At 45.5% G+C, this 18,756-nt stretch overlaps 1 protein-coding gene across 1 annotated transcript; it reads right to left on the reverse strand.

Annotated features, from left to right (window-relative positions):
• Nucleotides 1-1,021: 1,021 nt before the first annotated feature.
• LOC306715612 (E3 ubiquitin-protein ligase HECW2-like) lies at nt 1,022-16,570 on the reverse strand (the record flags this gene model as incomplete). Its single annotated transcript, XM_079186034.1, has 29 exons — nt 1,022-1,133; nt 1,961-2,073; nt 2,222-2,307; nt 2,643-2,757; nt 2,969-3,115; nt 3,274-3,403; nt 3,579-3,677; nt 3,816-3,968; nt 4,425-4,538; nt 4,621-4,741; nt 5,249-5,358; nt 5,617-5,700; nt 5,854-5,950; nt 6,025-6,127; nt 6,215-6,367; nt 6,626-6,811; nt 7,355-7,479; nt 7,586-7,689; nt 7,839-7,989; nt 8,260-8,405; nt 8,994-9,142; nt 9,261-10,171; nt 10,896-10,996; nt 11,438-11,580; nt 12,358-12,527; nt 12,623-12,698; nt 13,452-13,546; nt 13,805-13,912; nt 16,159-16,570. The coding sequence occupies 29 exons, from the start codon at nt 16,568-16,570 to the stop codon at nt 1,022-1,024; spliced, it is 4,614 nt and encodes a 1,537-aa protein (XP_079042160.1).
• Nucleotides 16,571-18,756: the final 2,186 nt, after the last annotated feature.

Consider the following 18,756-nt stretch of genomic DNA (forward strand, 5'->3'; position numbering starts at 1 on the left):
CTGGTAGATGACATTTAATTTAGATTGCCATTTTGGATGTACATTTTTCTTTCAATCTACGCCTCTTGAGTGAAGACTACTTTTAACAAACTTTGAAAAAATGGACCTCGATCAAAGCAAAACAATCAAGTACAATCCAAATAAATGGATATGATTATAAAAGTGCGTGTTACTTTCTTACCATCAAAAGAATTACTCATTAAGTGATGGCCAAATATTGTTTTTGCCAGTTGATCCAAATCTGGTACAAAATCACTTCCCACACAATCTACATGATAAAGTTGGTTACATTCAAATCACAACATGTCACTGCCACATCATTAGAAAATCACTTTTTCTTGTAGATGAAAATACTGTAAAATACCAAAGCTTCTGTCTGGAGACCAAAATTTGTTGTAGAAGTTCAGGGGAAAGTTCCAAAAACCTTACCAAATGTTATATCGGGCCGTCCTCGAATGGCTTTGAGAATTAAATGCATGAGTGGTTATTACTACAGGCCAAAAAGAAACACTGTACTGCAAGAAACACAGTTCTGGACAGGCCGTATATTTGAGGTCCACCCACACTAAAATAAAAGACTTTTACAGTGGAGGCAGTAGTTGCTTCTTCTTTGATGTGTACTCCTGTTATCAAAGAGAAAGTGAAAAAAAACTCATCCCGGTCTCAGATTGGTCAAATCCCAACAGTCAATATTTCTGGTCCCAAAGGCAGTGTGGCTCTTCATTCTTCACATCACAGGGTGAGTTACTAAGTAGGTGGGAAATGTGTGCAGGTGCAAGAAAAAACAAGTGTTTACCTCTGTACATGGGACATTTCAAAAGGTCCGAGTGCAGCTTCAAAGGTCTTATCAGCCTCCGTTATAAATGATAGCCCATTATAAATTAAACACAAACCAGAAAATGGACTTCAAATCCAGCTTTTTGAACCTTTGTCCATCATGGCTACCTCTCTTCTTATGATGACCACTAGTCATTGAGGTGACTGAGGCAAGCTGAAATCTGTGTAGGTGGTCAGACGAGAATCATTCCAGCCCAAAGGTGCTGGTCTCCTCCACGGCTGTCAGCATCTTCTCATACAGCATTGAGAAGCATGGGTAAGGTGGCAGGTCCAGCCGATTGAAACAGGTATGGGCTCTGGAGAGAGATCACAGGGATATTAGACACACTGCAGAAATCACAACCTCGCCAAAATCTTTCCCATATGCAATTCTTTTTTTTCAATTTTAAAAAGCCAGGTATGTACCTAGGGTTGCACAAGGGTTAATCGTAGTTCTTCCAATAAAATGCCATTGAGAATATATAGTTAGTCATATTCAAAAACAACTTGGTTAAGGAATTCTTTCAATATTGAGTAATAAAATGCATAATATGCAAAAATGTAAAACATAATCATGAGCTTGTGTTGCTCTGGACCCATTTATTACATCAGAGGGTTAATCATTGTCGAGTACATTTTTTGCTTTTTAAAAAAAATGTCAATAATCTTGGCTTTGTCAAATATTTGGTAATTATGAAGTTTGAGCCAGCTTAGCGTATAAACAGAAACAGGAAAACAGCTAGCCTGGCTGTATTAAACAGAGACAAAAATCACCTCCCAGCATCTTTAAAGCTCACAAATAATATATAGAAATATAACAAAACCAGCACGCTTTAATCAGCACAAAAACTTAAGTGGAAAAAAACAATTCCAATAAATAGCACCTCCTTAACGTAACAGTATATAAAAAACTGACTGTTGTTACTCATTGCGTTCTTTCTACTTTTGTTCTCCAATAATTATCTTGATGATTACTTTTACTTATCTTGATGACTACTTTTACTGCCTTTTGCATAATTGTTACTTCGACTCTCTAGCCTAATTTAATTATTTTCAAATAAATCCGGACTCCGAAATCACAGTAAAAAGGACGAGGGCATGAAATCATGACCAAGTTCAAACCATTAATGAGCTTCGTGTTCACCTGGGCAATGCGCTGACCTTCCCCCACTTCTCCACACAAAACCTGCGGGGTCCGTTGCTGCCTCGCAGAGCAGCAAAGCCCTCGTAAGGAATACTGGATGTCCCGGTCACAAACTGAAGGTACAGAGGAGGAAAACAAGATGAAGGCTTAAGATGGAGGGGGCAAATATCGCTGTTGCACCTTACCTCAAAAGTTTAGTAAATAACAATCCTCTTTCTGTTTCTCCATCACACACACACACACACACACACACACACGCACCTGCAGAAGCCGTAGTCTCTGTTCATTGTTGAACCTCTCCACTGCGGCCCAGAACCACCGGATTACAATGTGGTTGTCGTGGTAACCTACAAATAACACATGTCATGTAACTTTGCCGATGGCTCATGATGACTGAAGCCTGAGAAGATGACGCCTTTAAGCAGTGTCCGCCCCACCAGGCTCAGGGACGGCTTCATCAGTCCCCGTTTACATTACATAACTACGATGGACCACAAATGTACTTTTTTGAGTGAGCCTCAAACATCATTCCATGGGAATAGTTGTGGACATAAGGAAAATATTAGCTTCTTCCTCATTATTTTAATGATTTTATCAAAATAATAAATAACAAAATAGGACTTAAAGGTTTAAAGTGAACTTCGACTGATAAATGGCCGATTCTCCATCTTTTCTTCCATACCTCCTCTGTACTCTGTGTTGTTCCTCCAGTCTGATAAGTCAATTTCAGCTGTGCCAGCAATCACCAGCTCCAGTTCCCTTGCGTCAAACACTGATACTAGCCTGGCATCCACCACCTAGAAAGCACACACACACATTACCACTGATTTTGATGCGGAAAGAGACTTAGAGCCAGGCTTAAAGCAAAGAAAATGAGGAAAATAAACATTTTAAGAATAAGTACAAGGTTCAACTTTTATTATTAGTGCCAGGCGTAAGAAAAAATAAATCATGTCAAAGTATAGGAACTTAGATTCTTAGAATAGAGTATATCAAACCAATCCATACCTCGTAGAAACCTCTGACCAGGCTGTCGGTCTGCTGCACCACTCCTCTCTCTATCCTCCACTTCACCATCCGCTCAATGTATTCTTTTTTGTTCTTCTCCGATACCGGGATGTTGGCTCCGCCGGGCTTCAGTTCCCTTTCTGTTATCTGTAGGGAGCACACAGGCAGAAAAAAGGACTTCAGGATACAAATCAGAAGTATACAGACGGAATTGTGACGGAGCTAACACTGTGATGTAACCATGATGTCGGTAATGAAAGGGTCCGTGGTTGTGTTTGCGTGCTGTTTCACACTCAGAACCTAACCTGTCCGAACACCTCCTCATTGACGGTGAAGGTGAGGTCCAGCATGTCTTCTATGTCGTTGTCCTTCATCCACTGAAGGGACTGGTGAAACTCCTCATCCAGGTACTCCAGGTCACTCAGGTCACAGGGACTACATGGTGAGAAATGCAAGTGAGCGAGTGTGTGTGTGTGTGTGAGTGAGTGTGTGAACTGTAGCATTAAACACACATTGGCTCAGGAAGAGACGCAAACAGGAAAAGGAAGGGAATACTCTAATGGCATAATGGTACAATCTGTGCATCTGTGCTTTGAATACACATACGTACATGCGCAGTAGGCCTTTATAGAAGGGTCTGGTGAAGAAGGCATCCAGCAGGTACTGGTGGATCAGAGCCAAACCCAGAATACGACCACTGAACCGGAACCTGAAACACACACACACACACACACACACACACACACACACACATTAACAAAGTTAAAGTAATCAGGATACTAAAGATCATATCTGAGCTTCATTGGCTGTTATATTTGTGTGTGTGTGTGTGTACAGTAAACCTCACCATTCGTGGTGATTGTCTACAAAAGCAGACATTGGGCTGATCTGGACGGTGTAAGTGTCGTTTGCAGAGTACTCAAAGAGACCATAGTAAGGGTTGAACAGCTCCCTGGAAACCAAGAAGAAGAACTCTCTGGAAGGCCCGCTGTAGTCCAACCTGCAACATTCAGATATCAGTTACTGAATACATTAGAGAAATCTTGCCGAAACCCATTTGAGCAATTCATTTACATAGGTTTATAAAGTAATTAAAAGGAATTCATGTATCATTGACAGGAATAGGACATGCCCATTTAAAGAGGTTAAAGACAAAAAAGAGGAGGGAAGAGTAATAACGTCAACGTGTGTTGACTCAGCAGAAAACAACATTAAATGAGAGAAATTGATCTACAGGAAAATAAATATTTGAAAGTATGCCTAAGTGCCTTACTGCATTATACCCCTTAACATAAATAACGACATTTCCACCATAAATTGATGCAGAAACATTCACCAGAATGCAGCAAATGAAGCGTTTTCAAAACATGTCTCCCCACCAATGTTGACCTCTTGTCAACATTGGTTGAAAAAGCGACGGCCTCGCATACCTCTCCTCCCCCTCCCACGTACTCACCCCTCCTCCCCGACAAAGCTGACGTAGAGCTTGCTGCGCTGCAGGTCTTTACGGGAATAGCACATGATCTGGTTGAAGGCATCTTCCAGCAGATGGTCACGACGGATGATCAACCTGAGACGGACACATACACCTGTATAAGCACAAAGAAACGGAAGAAGAAACGTCTCTCCTCATAATAACACATTCCACCCACTTTAGCTTGCCCGGTCCTTGGCCGTAGCCTTTAGTTTCCAGTTTCCTGTAGAAGTTGCGCAGTTTGGCCTCAAAGTCTCTCTTATAGGGTGCTGGGGCTCTGGCGTTGGCCCTCTGAGTACCTACAGGTAGAGAGAAAGAGGGAAGTTGTATTCTGTGCTGCATGGCATGGGAAACCAATGGATTGCAAATACACATGCATCCAAGCAGTTCCAAGCTGTAGCTAAACAAGATTCTATTCTATTCTATGCTCAGTACACTTCCACCAGGGCCTTGTCTTTCAAAACTGCACTTAAAACTCACCTATTCAAATCTGCTTTGAACCTGTAAAGTTAGTTATGTATGCGTTAGTGCTGTTCCTCACTGTTATGTCCTCTATTTTGTTTATGTTGTCACAAAACCACATGTTGCATATTTTGTTGACTGATGTTTTCTGCCGGCTTTTCAATTTGGAGATCTTTCGAAATCTTTTCTGATGAAATTATTGATGGAAGTGAACAATAATCAGTTATGGTTGAGGCTAAAAGCTTATCCACAGCAACTGTCCATAGCTCAGCACCCATAACTAGGCACGGCAGGCCTGTCGAGCAAATCTAAATCAAAATGTGACTTGTTTCTCAGTCACTTACCAGGCGAGTTCTGTGGGGAGGAGACAGGGGATCCCCGAGGTGACTGGCAGTAGCTGGGGTGAAGTAAGGCATGAGGAGGCACGTAGGACATCACTTCATCTTCAAACAGACTGCGGAGGAGAGAGAGGATGAAACTGAATGAGTAGAGTGACTTAAGTTGAAAGAAAGAGAGAGAGGAAGGATACACATTAGGGAGGAAGCCAGGAAGTAAAGAGGGAAGGTAGCTGATACAATTAGACATGTAAGGAAGATAGACAAGGAAATATATTTAAAAAAAGAAAGAGAAATAAGGAAGCAAACATCACGGAGGGGTGTAGACACTGAGGGAAGGGAAGAAGGAGGGAAGGGAGGAAGGAAGCAGGTCTCACCTTAGTAGCATGACAAGATCAGCATCACCTGACAGCCTGGCCAATCCTGACCCTCCATCTGTGCGTATGAGCTGCACCTTCTCCCTAATGTCACATTAATATCACACTGAGACGGATGCTGAGGACTTGAGCTTTGCTTGTTATGGAAGCTACACAAATAGCTAGACTTATGGTACCAAACAGGAAAACTCAGTGTTTTGGGTATGGGCTGTCTGTGTTAGTCTGTTAGCCATATACCTGAGTGGATGGTTCCGGTTGAAGTCAGGCTGTCTTTCCTGCAAAATCTCAAAGATGTTTGGTTGTCGAAGAAACGCCACAATCTTCTCGTTGTAAGCTGGAAGAAAAGCAGACGCATTCATGTAGGTCGTCTTCGATCATTCCTGAAGGCTTGTGTGCGTTTGTACTCACCCACTGGCACAACGTCTTGGCACTGCCCTCTGTTGGCAGAAGTGAAGGTGCTGGAAGGCCGCGGCAGGACGGGTGGGCTGGCGTGACGGGGGTCTTCACCAGCCTACAGAGGGAGGGGAGAAGCGCGTTATATTTTTTATAGTTTCTACCTCCTCATACCGCTGTAAGCTGCGGGATTTTCCGATCTCACCAGTCGCCTCGGGCTGACCTCCCCGGCGCTGTGGCTGCGTTGGCGAGTCAGGTGTTGGCGGTGGGCCAGGAGGCTCGGGGGCCGAGTGCTCTGGAGAGGAAGCCGGGGGTCGATGAAGGTGGTGGCGCGGCAGTTATGGTCCACGAAGAAAGACTGAATATGTACACACAACATGAGGCTGTCAATCAAGCATCCATTTTACAGCGGAGACGAAACGAAAAAAAGCCTTTTAAACCATCATCCCCAGTCATAGTGTAGACCTATTTAACAATATATCCACATGTTGAGCATATTTATCTGGACTGTATCTTCAACTGAATTCAAACACAACAACCGACTGTATCCACAACCCTTAAAGCCCTCGAGTTAGAAGACTTTGAGACGCACTGGTTGATATGCGTGTCGCCCCACCTTGCCGGTATGGTCGTGCTTCATCTCCCAGCCTCTCGGCAGCTCCAGCTGTTTGTTGGCGAACAAGTTGAGGAAGGCCACCAGGTCCCTGTTGTGCTGGTAGCGCTCAAAGTGGTGACCATCCCGACGCACCTTACTGATCATGTGCTTCAGACACGTGTTGGTGGTGAACATACGGTAGGCACTCTAGGCACGCAAAGGGAAGCAGGGGAGAATTTATAGAGGAAAAGGAAGGAGAAAAGACAGAAAGAAGAGGGGGAACACACAAGTTTTCTTGTGAAGTCATCCCACTGTGATACTGTGTAATTATTTACCATTTTTACATTGTGTTTTGTTTTTAAATGAGTAAAAGACTGTCTGAAAAGTATTGGTGTGGGGAGGGGGGCTGAATTCATCAGGTCAACAATTAAATACCTGCATCTTCAGCAGCCTCAGTTGTAGTTTGTGTTCGGTGTTAGTCAGCAAATCTTAGCATGCTAATTCTAAAGTAAGATTAGAGGTTTTGTTACCTTTGGACACAGCCAGTCTTTATGCTAGACTAAGCTCCCCCTTTTCTGACCCCCCTAATCATTTCCGTACAGTCCCTTAATGAGTGTGTGGTCAACAGACTTTGCTGTTCCTGCAACAAACAGCAGAGTGTGTGACCTATGAGGTGGATGTAGGGGAAAAAAGCAATCGATTGGTTGAGGAGAGAGAGAAGAGAGAAAAGAGGAAAAGGACTGCCCGTACAGGGATGGAATGCAGCACAGTGAAGAAGTCGGGGCTGGTGAGGAACTTGGCGCTGGGGGACTGAAGCAGCAGAGTGAGGCGAGACCTGGGACTGGACTGAGCCACACTGGTGTCCCTACGCAGCTCTGCAACACACACACACACACACACAAAGTCAGACCAAACTAATCAGGTCTCCAGGACATGCTTTGCAGACTGCATAGACAATAAGGCAGTACATGAGAGGATTACCCGGTATAGAAGGTTGCATGTCAGTCTCATCTGTCAGCAGCTCATTGGCTGGCTGCTCCTCTGGTCTGCTGTCATTGGTTATCGTCCTACGTATACTCTGATACCTGGAAAGGTGTGTGTGTTTGTGTTAACTGCCATGATGATAGTTGAAGTAATCAAGGTAAACTGTTAAGATTCAAATACTGTTGTTTTTGTTACTTTGCTGCTTGCTTTCACAGTTTGAGGAGCAGAGTGTCTGTGTGTGCGATCTGACCTGCGGTTCAGCTGCTCCATCTGCTGTATGGAGCTGGACCTCTGGAGGGTCTGCGGGGCGGGGGGAGCGGTGGGACGCTGCCAGGTTGTGGTTCTGTTCACATGGTCCACGTAAAAGATCCTACCATGGCTGTCAATACGAGCCTCCCAGTCTGGTTCACACACACACACACACACACACACACAGACACAGACACAGAAAGATTGAAGATTTAAAGTAGTGAACACCTCCAGTGAGGCTACTATACTATCACTGCTCAGTCACGCCTAATAGAGGAGTAAAGCTGTACAGGAGGTAAGAATGGGTGGAGGTGTTGCAATATTTTCCCTTGTAAATAAAAGGAATAATATGTCATTTATTAAAATAATTCACCTGAAAAATCGAGCAAAAAAAAAAAAGCCATAGCCATCGTGTATCTCACCTGTCTCTCTCTCCACAACTGTCCCGTTCGGACTGCCTCTGGCCCCACAAACCTCCTGGCTTTGGGCTGTGCCTCCGGAGGCCTGCATGGACTGCCTCCTCCTCCACACCTCCCCGTCCTCCTGCTCCTCCCGAGCGCCTCTGTCACTGGCTGTCGCTCCTGTAATTAACAAGCTGTTTTAGTGCAACCAAGTGGAAACCTCCAGCGGCGTTGCCAGGTCATTTTGCACACACACTACACAACATGAACTGCATCGGGGAAAAGTGTGTGCGAAAGGAAACCCTTTTGATACTTAAATAAACTAATGTTAACATACAGTGGTGGAAGAAAAATCCTCCAATGGCCACTTGAGGCTGGCTCCAAAAGTGAATCAATCTCCCAAGCCCCTCATGTTAAAATGCCCAACTTCACAGTAGAAATAAACATGTTCACAGTCTGGTACAAAGAAACCTTTTTGTTCTCTATAGCTAATTTCCCCACTCATGACAACTGGAGGTGAATCTTTATACAACTCATCCATCTGAATTATTTTAAGGTTTAAAATAATGCATAATTTAGGGTGCGGCTGCTATGACGGATGGGTGCTGTCGTAGGGTGCCAGTGTTTCAGCAACCATGCTTCATTTGGGCCGCCTCACCTCCACCCCCGCTCACCGTCTTTGAGTTTGACTCATTTCATATTGTATTTTAATAATATTGTAGTAAATATTGTTGCCCGTAAACAGCAACATTTACCACCTACCAACGTCAGAAGTCCCTCCTCCTTGGGTAGCTAGGATGCTGCTCACAGCAGCAGCTGCTTCTACTGGTCCATTTGCCTCGCTGCTCGATGACTCCCCTTCCTCCTCCGCCTTCGGAGCCACTTCTTTTCTTGTCTCTACCTCCTGTGGACAGGAGAGGGGGGGAAATGAGCAGAGAAGAGATTCAAAAAAATTAAAAAAAACTCTGTCCAATTGACATCCAAGACATGTAGCTTTTAGCCACCAAACTACAGCTGCTCACCGGAATGGGTGAAAGTGGACCAAGTGAGGGAGTGCAGGGTACCTCCTGGTTTGCCCCTGTCCTGCTGCTCTGCTCCTGACAGGTACATTCCCCCACAGACTCAACCGGCCCAGCTGCTGCTTGTACATCAGTCCCTGATGCCTCAGATGAGCAAGAAGCTGTCAGAATGTCTCCAGTGACGTGTGCAGCCTCTGCCGACGCTCCAGCAACCCCTCCGGTCCCAGCTGCTGTCTCAGCAGCTGTTGATGTTCCTGCCTGTGCTTCTGCAGCTTCATCTCCTGCAGGTTCAGTTCCAGGCTGAGCCCTGGCAGAGGAACCTGCTTCTGTTGTAGCCCCAGCGCCAGGCCCAGTTGCAGCTCCGCTCTGCCCCTGTGGCTCTCCTTTTGAACCCTCATTCCCCTGTCGAGACTCAGATGTAGCCCACCTACTCGTTAAGGCTAAGTCTGTGCTGTGCTGTGTCCTTGTCTCCTGGGATTGCTCCCTGTGCTGCCCCGCCGTCTCCTCATCCTCATCGGAGTCTATGTGCAGCATGGCATTGAGCCGCGTGTCTGTTGGAAAGCTGGAGCGGAGTTTCGGCGAAGGCCCCGCGAAAGGTCGGTCCCCGGGGCTCCTCGGAGCCTCGATGGTGTCCAGGTAGTCGTTGAGCGACACCTGCCGGTGGGTGTGGCAGCCCAGAGTCACAGCAAGCAGATCCTCCTGTCCCATCTGCCCAGGCTCCTGCCAAATGCTGTCATCGCCAAAGTAACAAGCACCATTGACTAACATGGAGCCTTCGTCGGGGCCTGTCGGGGAACGTCTGTATGTGACGCGTGAAGAGGAGGATTGGTGAGGGAGGTCTTCATCGTCTGAGGGACTTCCAGGGTCACCGTTCACTGCACCTAGGACGGCTCCTACAGCCTCTGGGGAGGCTTCTGGGAGAAGGAGAGGATGGAGAAATTAAGATTGGGGAGAAGCACTGGGAGTCATGTGGTAGAAAACAAATGTTGGCCATGGAAACCCGTGCACATGGATCGATAAACCGAGGAAATGGTTTAGGGGAAATTGTGAAGTTAGACTTTGAGAATGTGCATCAGTTATTCCGAATAAAAGCATGGAACACTTCTATAAAAAAAGAAAAATGAACAGCTTTTACGCTGTATATATATATATATATATATATAATGCAGTATTCAACGTCATACCAGCTAAATGAGGATACAGACTAGTGTCAGAAACATTGAATGTTTGAATTGAATGAAAAATACTATAATAACCCTTATGTGGTATTTAATACAATGGACATTTCTGAGGTAACTGACTGGTCAGTCTGCTATGTACAGCATTGAGCAGAGAACACGTTTTATAGTATTATATTTTTCTGCCGCAGAATTAATCCATTCATCCAGTGGGTATAAATAACAAATTACTTTAGCTCATAACTATCTAACATATCCAGAGGTCCAGATCACAAATTTAATCCTCCAAATCCCCTCAGTGTATTAATCCACTCACATAGATTTCCACATTTATTTGATGTATGACGTGAATGTGACAGTCAAACAACTTTTGATCATGCAAAACACTGTACACTAATGTGTGTGTTGCTCATTTACATTACCACAAAATTGTATAATGTAAACATACACACACACACACCTTCATGTCCAGTGGCGGTGACAACCACCCTGAACGAAAGCTGCCCGCTCACATGGTCCGTAGGGAGACGACGACACAGGCTGTAGCTGACTGGCTGGTCACTGCACACACACACGCACACGCACACACACACACACACACACACACACACACACACACACATTAATTATGTCTCTAGTGACACTCATACATTATCAGAAAATTCACAGACACACCATACATACGTAGATTTATTAAAAAGTTTGCCATTCATGTGCAATGAGTTTTACCACTATAAACTGTCAACCTTTGCATACACTATAAATCCTGGTTCAGTACATAATGTCTTCAGTTGTGGATCAATATCAAATCAATGCCTGAGCTGATTAGGACGTATCGGATCGGTATTGACTGCACTATGTTGAGTCGCTGTGCTGAAGGTCAGATGACTGTCGACCACCTGAGACGTTCCCGCTTTCTGTCCGAGTGCTCATCTAAAAACCTGCACCTTTCATAGATGTGCACGCAAAGGGAATACGAGCTATGTGTGTGTGGACACTCACTCAGCGGTCGGCCCCTCCAGAAGCCTCTGAACAGGGAGGATCAGCTGACCCAGAAACCGCTTGATGATCGGTCGGCTCTTGGCAAACTTATCCTTCACCTCGATCTCCAACACGTCAGTCATCAGAGCCACAAAGGTGTATTTCTACAGAAAGAGTAAAAAGTATAGTTTTATTGACATTTACGGTTCATTTATTTACATTGTGCATTTAGACATAAATTGGATTCAAATGCTTCAACAATTTCTACATCATTGTTTTACTTCTCTGGACAATATCGCCAAACTATTAACATGAAAGAAGTCGACATCAGGGAAACACTGTCCATCAACTTGTTTAGTGGCGGATTGAAAACCACCTCTATACTGCCACCTAGCGTCTGTGTCAGAGTGATATCCGGCCAATCTAAAGACGAGGATTGTAACCAATTAAATCTAGAGATACAATGGTGACTGGGTCCGCCCTCTTACTGTCAAAAGTTAAATCTTAAAGACTTAAGCCTTTTCACTCTATCCCCATAAAGACCCTGAAGATTGCGTGGGAATGATCTTGTGGATGACACAGGACCTTATACCCGGCTGGCTCATGCAAGGTTACACATGACTTTGTAGATATAAATTCTCAACATGCAAGTGCGTGAGACGGAAGATATATTCAACGTTAAAGCACCTCCTTCGGTGGTAATCCAGGATTGACAGAACCATAATAACATCAGTTATTTTTAGTATATTCAGACAGACAGTATAAGAAATATACTGGTTTATTTTTTTAAATCTTTAAGCATACAAACATGTTCTAGTAGAAATCCAACATGAAGTAGTAACACTTCTAGTGTAGACAAGAAGCTAAAATACTAAAAGACATTACTTTTAGATGTCAAGTTGTGTGTGTGTGTGTGTGTGTGTGTGTGTGTTTGCGCTGACCTCCCCGTGCCACACAGGGTTGGTGGTGTTGGCTATGATGGAGGAGCGTCTCTCCTGGCCGTGGTGGGTGAACTTGGGGAGGCCGCTCCTCTTGCCGGGCTGGATGGACATCTTCAGGTAGGGGTCGGGGTTGAAGAACATGCCCTTCTTTAGGCCCACCGCCCGGATGTCTGGAGGAGAAAAAAAACACACATTTTTAAGCATTTGGGACCATCTTTAACTTGACCACAAGTACACCACAATTCCACCGAATCAGTCCTCATACCGGATAGGGTGAAGCTGACGAGTTTACGACTCAGCTCAGTCCCTGATTGGTCCTCCACTTGGCCTTCACTGCCCACCTGATGAGAAATCAACCAATAGGAGAGCATTATGAGTGGACCAACTTCACTGTTAGAGAAAAAACCCATTCGATATTGATGACAAGTTAAAAGGAGGAACATCAGAGAGGGAGAGGAATAATGAGACAGAGAGAGTCCTGATTCAGGCTGACTGCTTTACATTTTACTGACTCAACTGGAGCAAATGTCTCTTAGCCTCAGTTTGCGCTGCCAAGTACTCAATGACGTCCACTTCTCTCCATTCACTTCCTTCCATTCACTCGGACATCCCTTCCTTCTCTTCATTTGTTTCCAGCGTCTGTCTAAGCTGAGTGAAGTCCAAAATATGTGACCCAATAACTTTTCCGGGTTAAGGGGCAGCAGTTAAGAAGATTTTCTTCTCAAAACCACCTTTTCTGAACTGGACCCTCAAGTAATCCTTTATTTAGTCACTGTGTTCGTTGAACACGATAACCTTCCTTTGAGGAATCAAATAAAAAGTGAACCTAAGACTAAAAACACCTCCTTGTAGGACTTAAAGGTACAGGACAATTGGATGTTTTACTCATCGCACCTACCGGGCACAAGACCAGAGGTCCAAAGTGTCAGGGGCCAAGATTAAAAGTGAAGTGTTCCTTCTGAAATGCTTGATAAATATGGCAGCTGATCACTGGTTTCATGTGAGAGTAGAAAGAAAAGATAAGAGCTGATGGTGAAAGAGGTGGAGGAATGACCTGAGGGAGATGTAGATGGGACACACACACACTAACATACCGGTACTCCAGGGTTCTTGACGGTGATACAAGAAGTTGTTGCTCTTAATGCTCCACTTACGCCGTGATAGTATTTAAAGCAGATCTTAGTCTCCGCTGTGGAAAGAACAAAGATACATCAGATGACATCACTACGACATTATCAAGGCTATTTTCTCAGACCTTTATCAAAGACTACTTTATCACTTTGTCGTATTTTCTACTTTCTGTAACCACCCGCATGCACAGTGTACGTTAATAGTTACGTGATATTAGTTTTCAGGCGTGCTAGGATGGACGGAGATCGTTTTTGTTTTAAAACTATAAGAGTGGATGTAGCCGAAGACCAACACAGCACCCATGGGGTCCACTCACGCTCCATGAAGTAGGGCTCCGGCTCCAGTCTCCACACAATCTGTCCTCTCTGGGTGCCATTCACTCCACGATTCTTGGAATCCCACACGTTGGCCACGCACGTCTCATCTGTGAAATACACACATTTATATTCACACGTTGTTCCCTTTGTGTCTCTTTGTCTTTTTACCACCCGTGGCTCTACACAGATGCTTTTGTAAATGAGGAAGACGTCAGGTAAGGTCACAAACAGCTATTGTTCACCAGCAGCCTGTAAAAACACCTCAGCAGGAGAGATTTTAAGGTGAACAAAGCACGGAGAGATGGTAGTTACTGTTTTCAAATGCAGCGGACATATGTGACATGATCTCTATCATGCGCCTTCTATACAGAGGTCGTGTAACATTTCTCCTCATTAATGAGCGGCAGGAGTCGTGAGTCTGGGGACTGTTCCAGGACACGGTTGTCAAGCTGTCAGTCAAACGGTCACAAGAATGAAAAAGGGGGTTACTGAGGGATGCTCTGCCCTCAGGTCATAAACCACATCCCTGTCAGTGCCTGTAGAGCCATCAAACATTCATGTGTATGTCCTGTGACAAATGGCCGGTGTCCTAATGGATCGATGCTGATGTCTGTCTGTCACACACACACACACACCAGCGCCACAGTCACACCAGGTCACGGTCAATAACATCTGAGCCTTTGTTGGTGCCAGCAAATTCCTCACACACACACACACACACACACACACACACACACACACACACACACACACACACACACACACACACACACACACACACACACACACACACACACACACACACACACACACACACACACACACACACCTGTTTGACCTGTTAACACAGTCTGACGCAAAGGTCAGACTGTGGGGTGAGGTAGTGGAACTCAGGCGGCTCCAGGGGAGAATGGCTGACAGCCAGGCTGGAAACAGTGCTTGCCCCTGGGGAGAAGAAAGCCCCCAGAAATCCCCCTGCATTGAGTCAATACCACCGAAGAGCGGCAGCGAGGTTGAATGGATGGAGATCACCTTTCACAGACTTTCTCTGTCTCAGGTAGAGGATTGTCCACAGCCAATCATTCTTTCACACGCACACACACACACACAATTGGTAATTTGTGGTATGAGATGACCTTAGCTTTTGTGAAATGGTGCGGACAATAATTAATTTGCCAAATAAAGCTGCTCTTTCACACCTGAGCCTAAGAACTGCATCACCCAGCCCAGCTGTTGACAGAGACGGGCTTTTATCTCACATTAAACCCATGCTAGCGTATCAGAATGAACCAGAAGCACCGCCCTCGCGGTTGTATACCTCCATCAACCAGCATTGTTGCAGATAACATCCATTTCTGTCCAAAATGTCGTCACTTCATTTTGTTCTATGATACATGTGTGTGAAATTGTCAAAATGTGCATATACATTTTGTCCAGATTTGATGTCCTCACACCTACAATGTGCAGTGATTCCTGCTACAAGAAGACATGTTTCACTGAATTGTACAGACTGTATAGCGAAGCTGCTTTTTCTAGCGCTCTGATTGATAGGTCTTGATTCACTTTGAATTTTGTTTTTGTGGTATCGTTTTGGGACGGACTGGTCACACTCATCACCCTCGGTCATTCACCTGTACGTCAGTCTAGGATGAAAACAACATACTCGAAATGTTCGTGTGTGTGTGTGTGTGTGAGAAAGAGAGAGAATGTAACATGAGAAGAAACGTACTGCTCTTACTGATGCTGAGTCAGCAGGTTTCATCAGGTTAACCCACATCTTTTTCTCACACACAAACACAAGCACACAATCCATTGCCAGTTAATGTTGCAGCAGTGGGGCTGATGTAGGATGGAACGCTATCATATCACCATCCTACAGAAACTTCTATTGCACCACCAGACAACCAGGAGAACAGACAAGTGGACAGACGGACTGGGAGACAACATGGAAGGGAGTGACAGAGAGGCGGGAGAAAGGAAGACGGACAAGAATGATGACGATGAGCAAGCACGAACAGACAACAATGGAGAACTTGAATTTGAGAACTAGCCAGAACAGTAATTCAAACTAATTAGATGTGGCAAGACTGCAGTGCTGCAACGATTGGTCCTTTAATGGACTAACCGTTCGCTAAACCCCTCCACCGACCAGTGATTGACCAAGTGATGCAGATACCAATAGAGTACTTCATGTGATACAAATAATGCGAATGGAAGCTATGTGTGTGTTCCACTGGTTCGCTTATTGCTGCCGCACTGCACAGTGCTTATATGGCAGTTATTGGTGGTATTGCCGCCCCACCGTGTTGTTGTGGAAGCGTTACGCCCACCCTCCAACCCTGAGTTTGCTTACCGATGTGGTACAGGCCGATCCAGTCCGTGGCATCCACCTCCTCCTTGATGTCCCAGGAGATTACCAGGTGGTTGTGGCCTAGAGTCAGCTGGTACATACACGCCGCAAGTGATGAGCGGCTGTCTGATGTCACCAGGTCTGTGTCGCTATTGGCCCGCTGCAGCCCAACTCCCGCTGTTTCTGGTTGGCTCCCCGGCGACGTAGAGGGGGAGGAGGACACAGAGGCACCGACTTCCCCATCTGTGCCCTGCACCGACAGGCTGCGGAGGTTATCTGGACCAATCGTGTACGGCCGGGTGTGTGGGGTGCGCCGACGCACCGCCAGCAGGTGCTCCCGGGCGCTGCCGCCGTTGGTCGATGATGAGGACGAAGGGGATGAGGGAGAGGAGGAGGCAGTGGCAGCCATCGCCATGGTTTCCGCGGAAGACGAGGCGAGGAAGGGAGGGGGCAAGAAGCGAGGGGGAGAGGAGGAGAGTTGGTGGTGGTGACGGTAGTGCTGGTGCGAGTGGGGCTTAGGGTGAGGATGGCGGTGGTGGTGGTGATGGTGGTGGTGGGGAGGGGAAGGGGGAGATGGGGTGGAGAGGCTGGCGGATGATGACTGGGGGCGGGGGCGAGGGGGGAGGACGGCCGTTGCTAGAGAGGGGCGAATGGTGGAGGTCAGATGGGCAAGCCAAAAGAAAACAACAAAGAGGGAAGGGGAAGAAAGAAAGGAAGGAGACACGCACCTCTACACCAAAGTGTAGAAGCAATGAATGGGCTGGAAAGATGAAATGAAGAGTACTGGAGAAAGGAAAGGAGGTATGGAGATACAGAAGTATGGATGGAGTGATCACAAGAGCAGAGCACTGTCCAAATAAACTTTTAAAAAAAGGGTTTGGGTTCCTTAAAGTACATTGCTTTGGCCCTGCTGGCGTACCCTTAGGCAAGGCACTTCAGAGTTCCCAGATTCCACTAGCCGTCATTTAAGGTGCTATGAGGCAGTTTTAAACCATAGTTGAACCTATGTCTCTTTTTTTTGCCCTTCTCTCTCTCAGATCCGTCATGGATATCACGTTTCCACTGCGACTGTCGATGCTGATTTATCTGTCTTAACACCCCAAGACACCATATCCATTCTGACAAACACTAAAGTGTCAACAGCAGAGCAATGTCTTGCTCTAGGGCCCTAGAGTACTTTGTAAACCATCCAGGTACCCATTATGACACAGGGAAGTGGTGGAGTTGGAAGATGGGCAGAAAGAGAGACAAGGTATTAAGGATGAAAGGCGATCCGGGAATCCATCTGGTCTGTCTGGAGAGGAGGGTGTGATGACGGGGCGTTCCTATGATCCACAGGGAGGAGAGGGGTGAAGGGAGATTGAAGACCTATAGGGAGAGTGAGAGAGACACAGAGAGAGAGGAAGTAAGAAAGGTGGAAGGGGAAAGAGGAGGACAAAAGTAAGAATGGTGGTCAGTATTGGGTGGTAGTGCTTTGTGTGCAGGAGGGCAAATTGTAATGGTAACTATTTCTCTCAACTTCAGTGTGTCATTGAAAACGTGGGGCATTTTCCATGCAAGTAAAGCAAGGAAACCAATCTGCTGCGGATCAATTCTACTTATCGAATCCTACATTGACACGGTTTTCTATGAGTGAAGGTGTGCTGTCTTTTGAGTTTCAGCACTGACATTGGATCTGCCATATGTGTAGTTTCTGGTATATTATCATGGTAAACAGCATGAAGTTCATCACATGTGATGTAACATGTATAAGAAAACAGCAAGGACTTCATATATGCAGACTCTGAACTCGTCAGGACCCCTTGGGGATATATTACAGATGGCATTTTAAACAAAATTAAAACGTTGACATAAATTATTACATCGTTACTATTTTTTATATATAAATGCAAATTTGTATCACTTTCAACGACTCTACAACCCAAAGGTAGGCATTTTTGTCAGCCACACAATGAATTTGTAAAGATGTCTCCATACAGCTACATCAGAGGTTCACAGGTTCCATTCCACTTCCTGAATAGATAGAAATAAAACCATATCCTCCTGGCAATCTTTCAAAACGCCTGCACACACACACACACACGCACACACACACACACACACACACACACACACACACACACACACACACACACACACACACACACACACACACACACACACACACACACACACACACTACATTCTCTCCTCGTCCTTCCTTCTTCCAGTCTCAATTGATCTCTCTCTCAAACACACACACACACACTCACTCTGGTTGCCACTGTGACAGGCGATTACGCCAAACCGTGTCTCAGCTTCCGCACCAGTCTTGTCAGACCTACAGATCGGCAGCCACTCCCCTCCTTCCTCTCCTATCCTTCTCTACATCCTTCTCGCCGTTGGAGGACTGAATGGATGTGCACTCACACACAAGCATACCATCCCCCGAAGCTCCTAAATTAGCTGTGCATCGTACTGCTGATAGAGAGCTGGAGGTAAGGGAGAGAGACAGTTTTCAATTAAAAGATTGACGAAGAAGGGAAGAAAAAGGAGACACAAGGTATATCATGGAGGCCGTTTTCATGAAGCTTTCTCTTAAGAGTTCTGAGAAGCACTGAT

The sequence above is a fragment of the Pholis gunnellus genome, assembly GCF_910591455.1.
Source record: "Pholis gunnellus genome assembly, chromosome: 24".
NCBI lineage: Eukaryota > Metazoa > Chordata > Actinopteri > Perciformes > Pholidae > Pholis > Pholis gunnellus.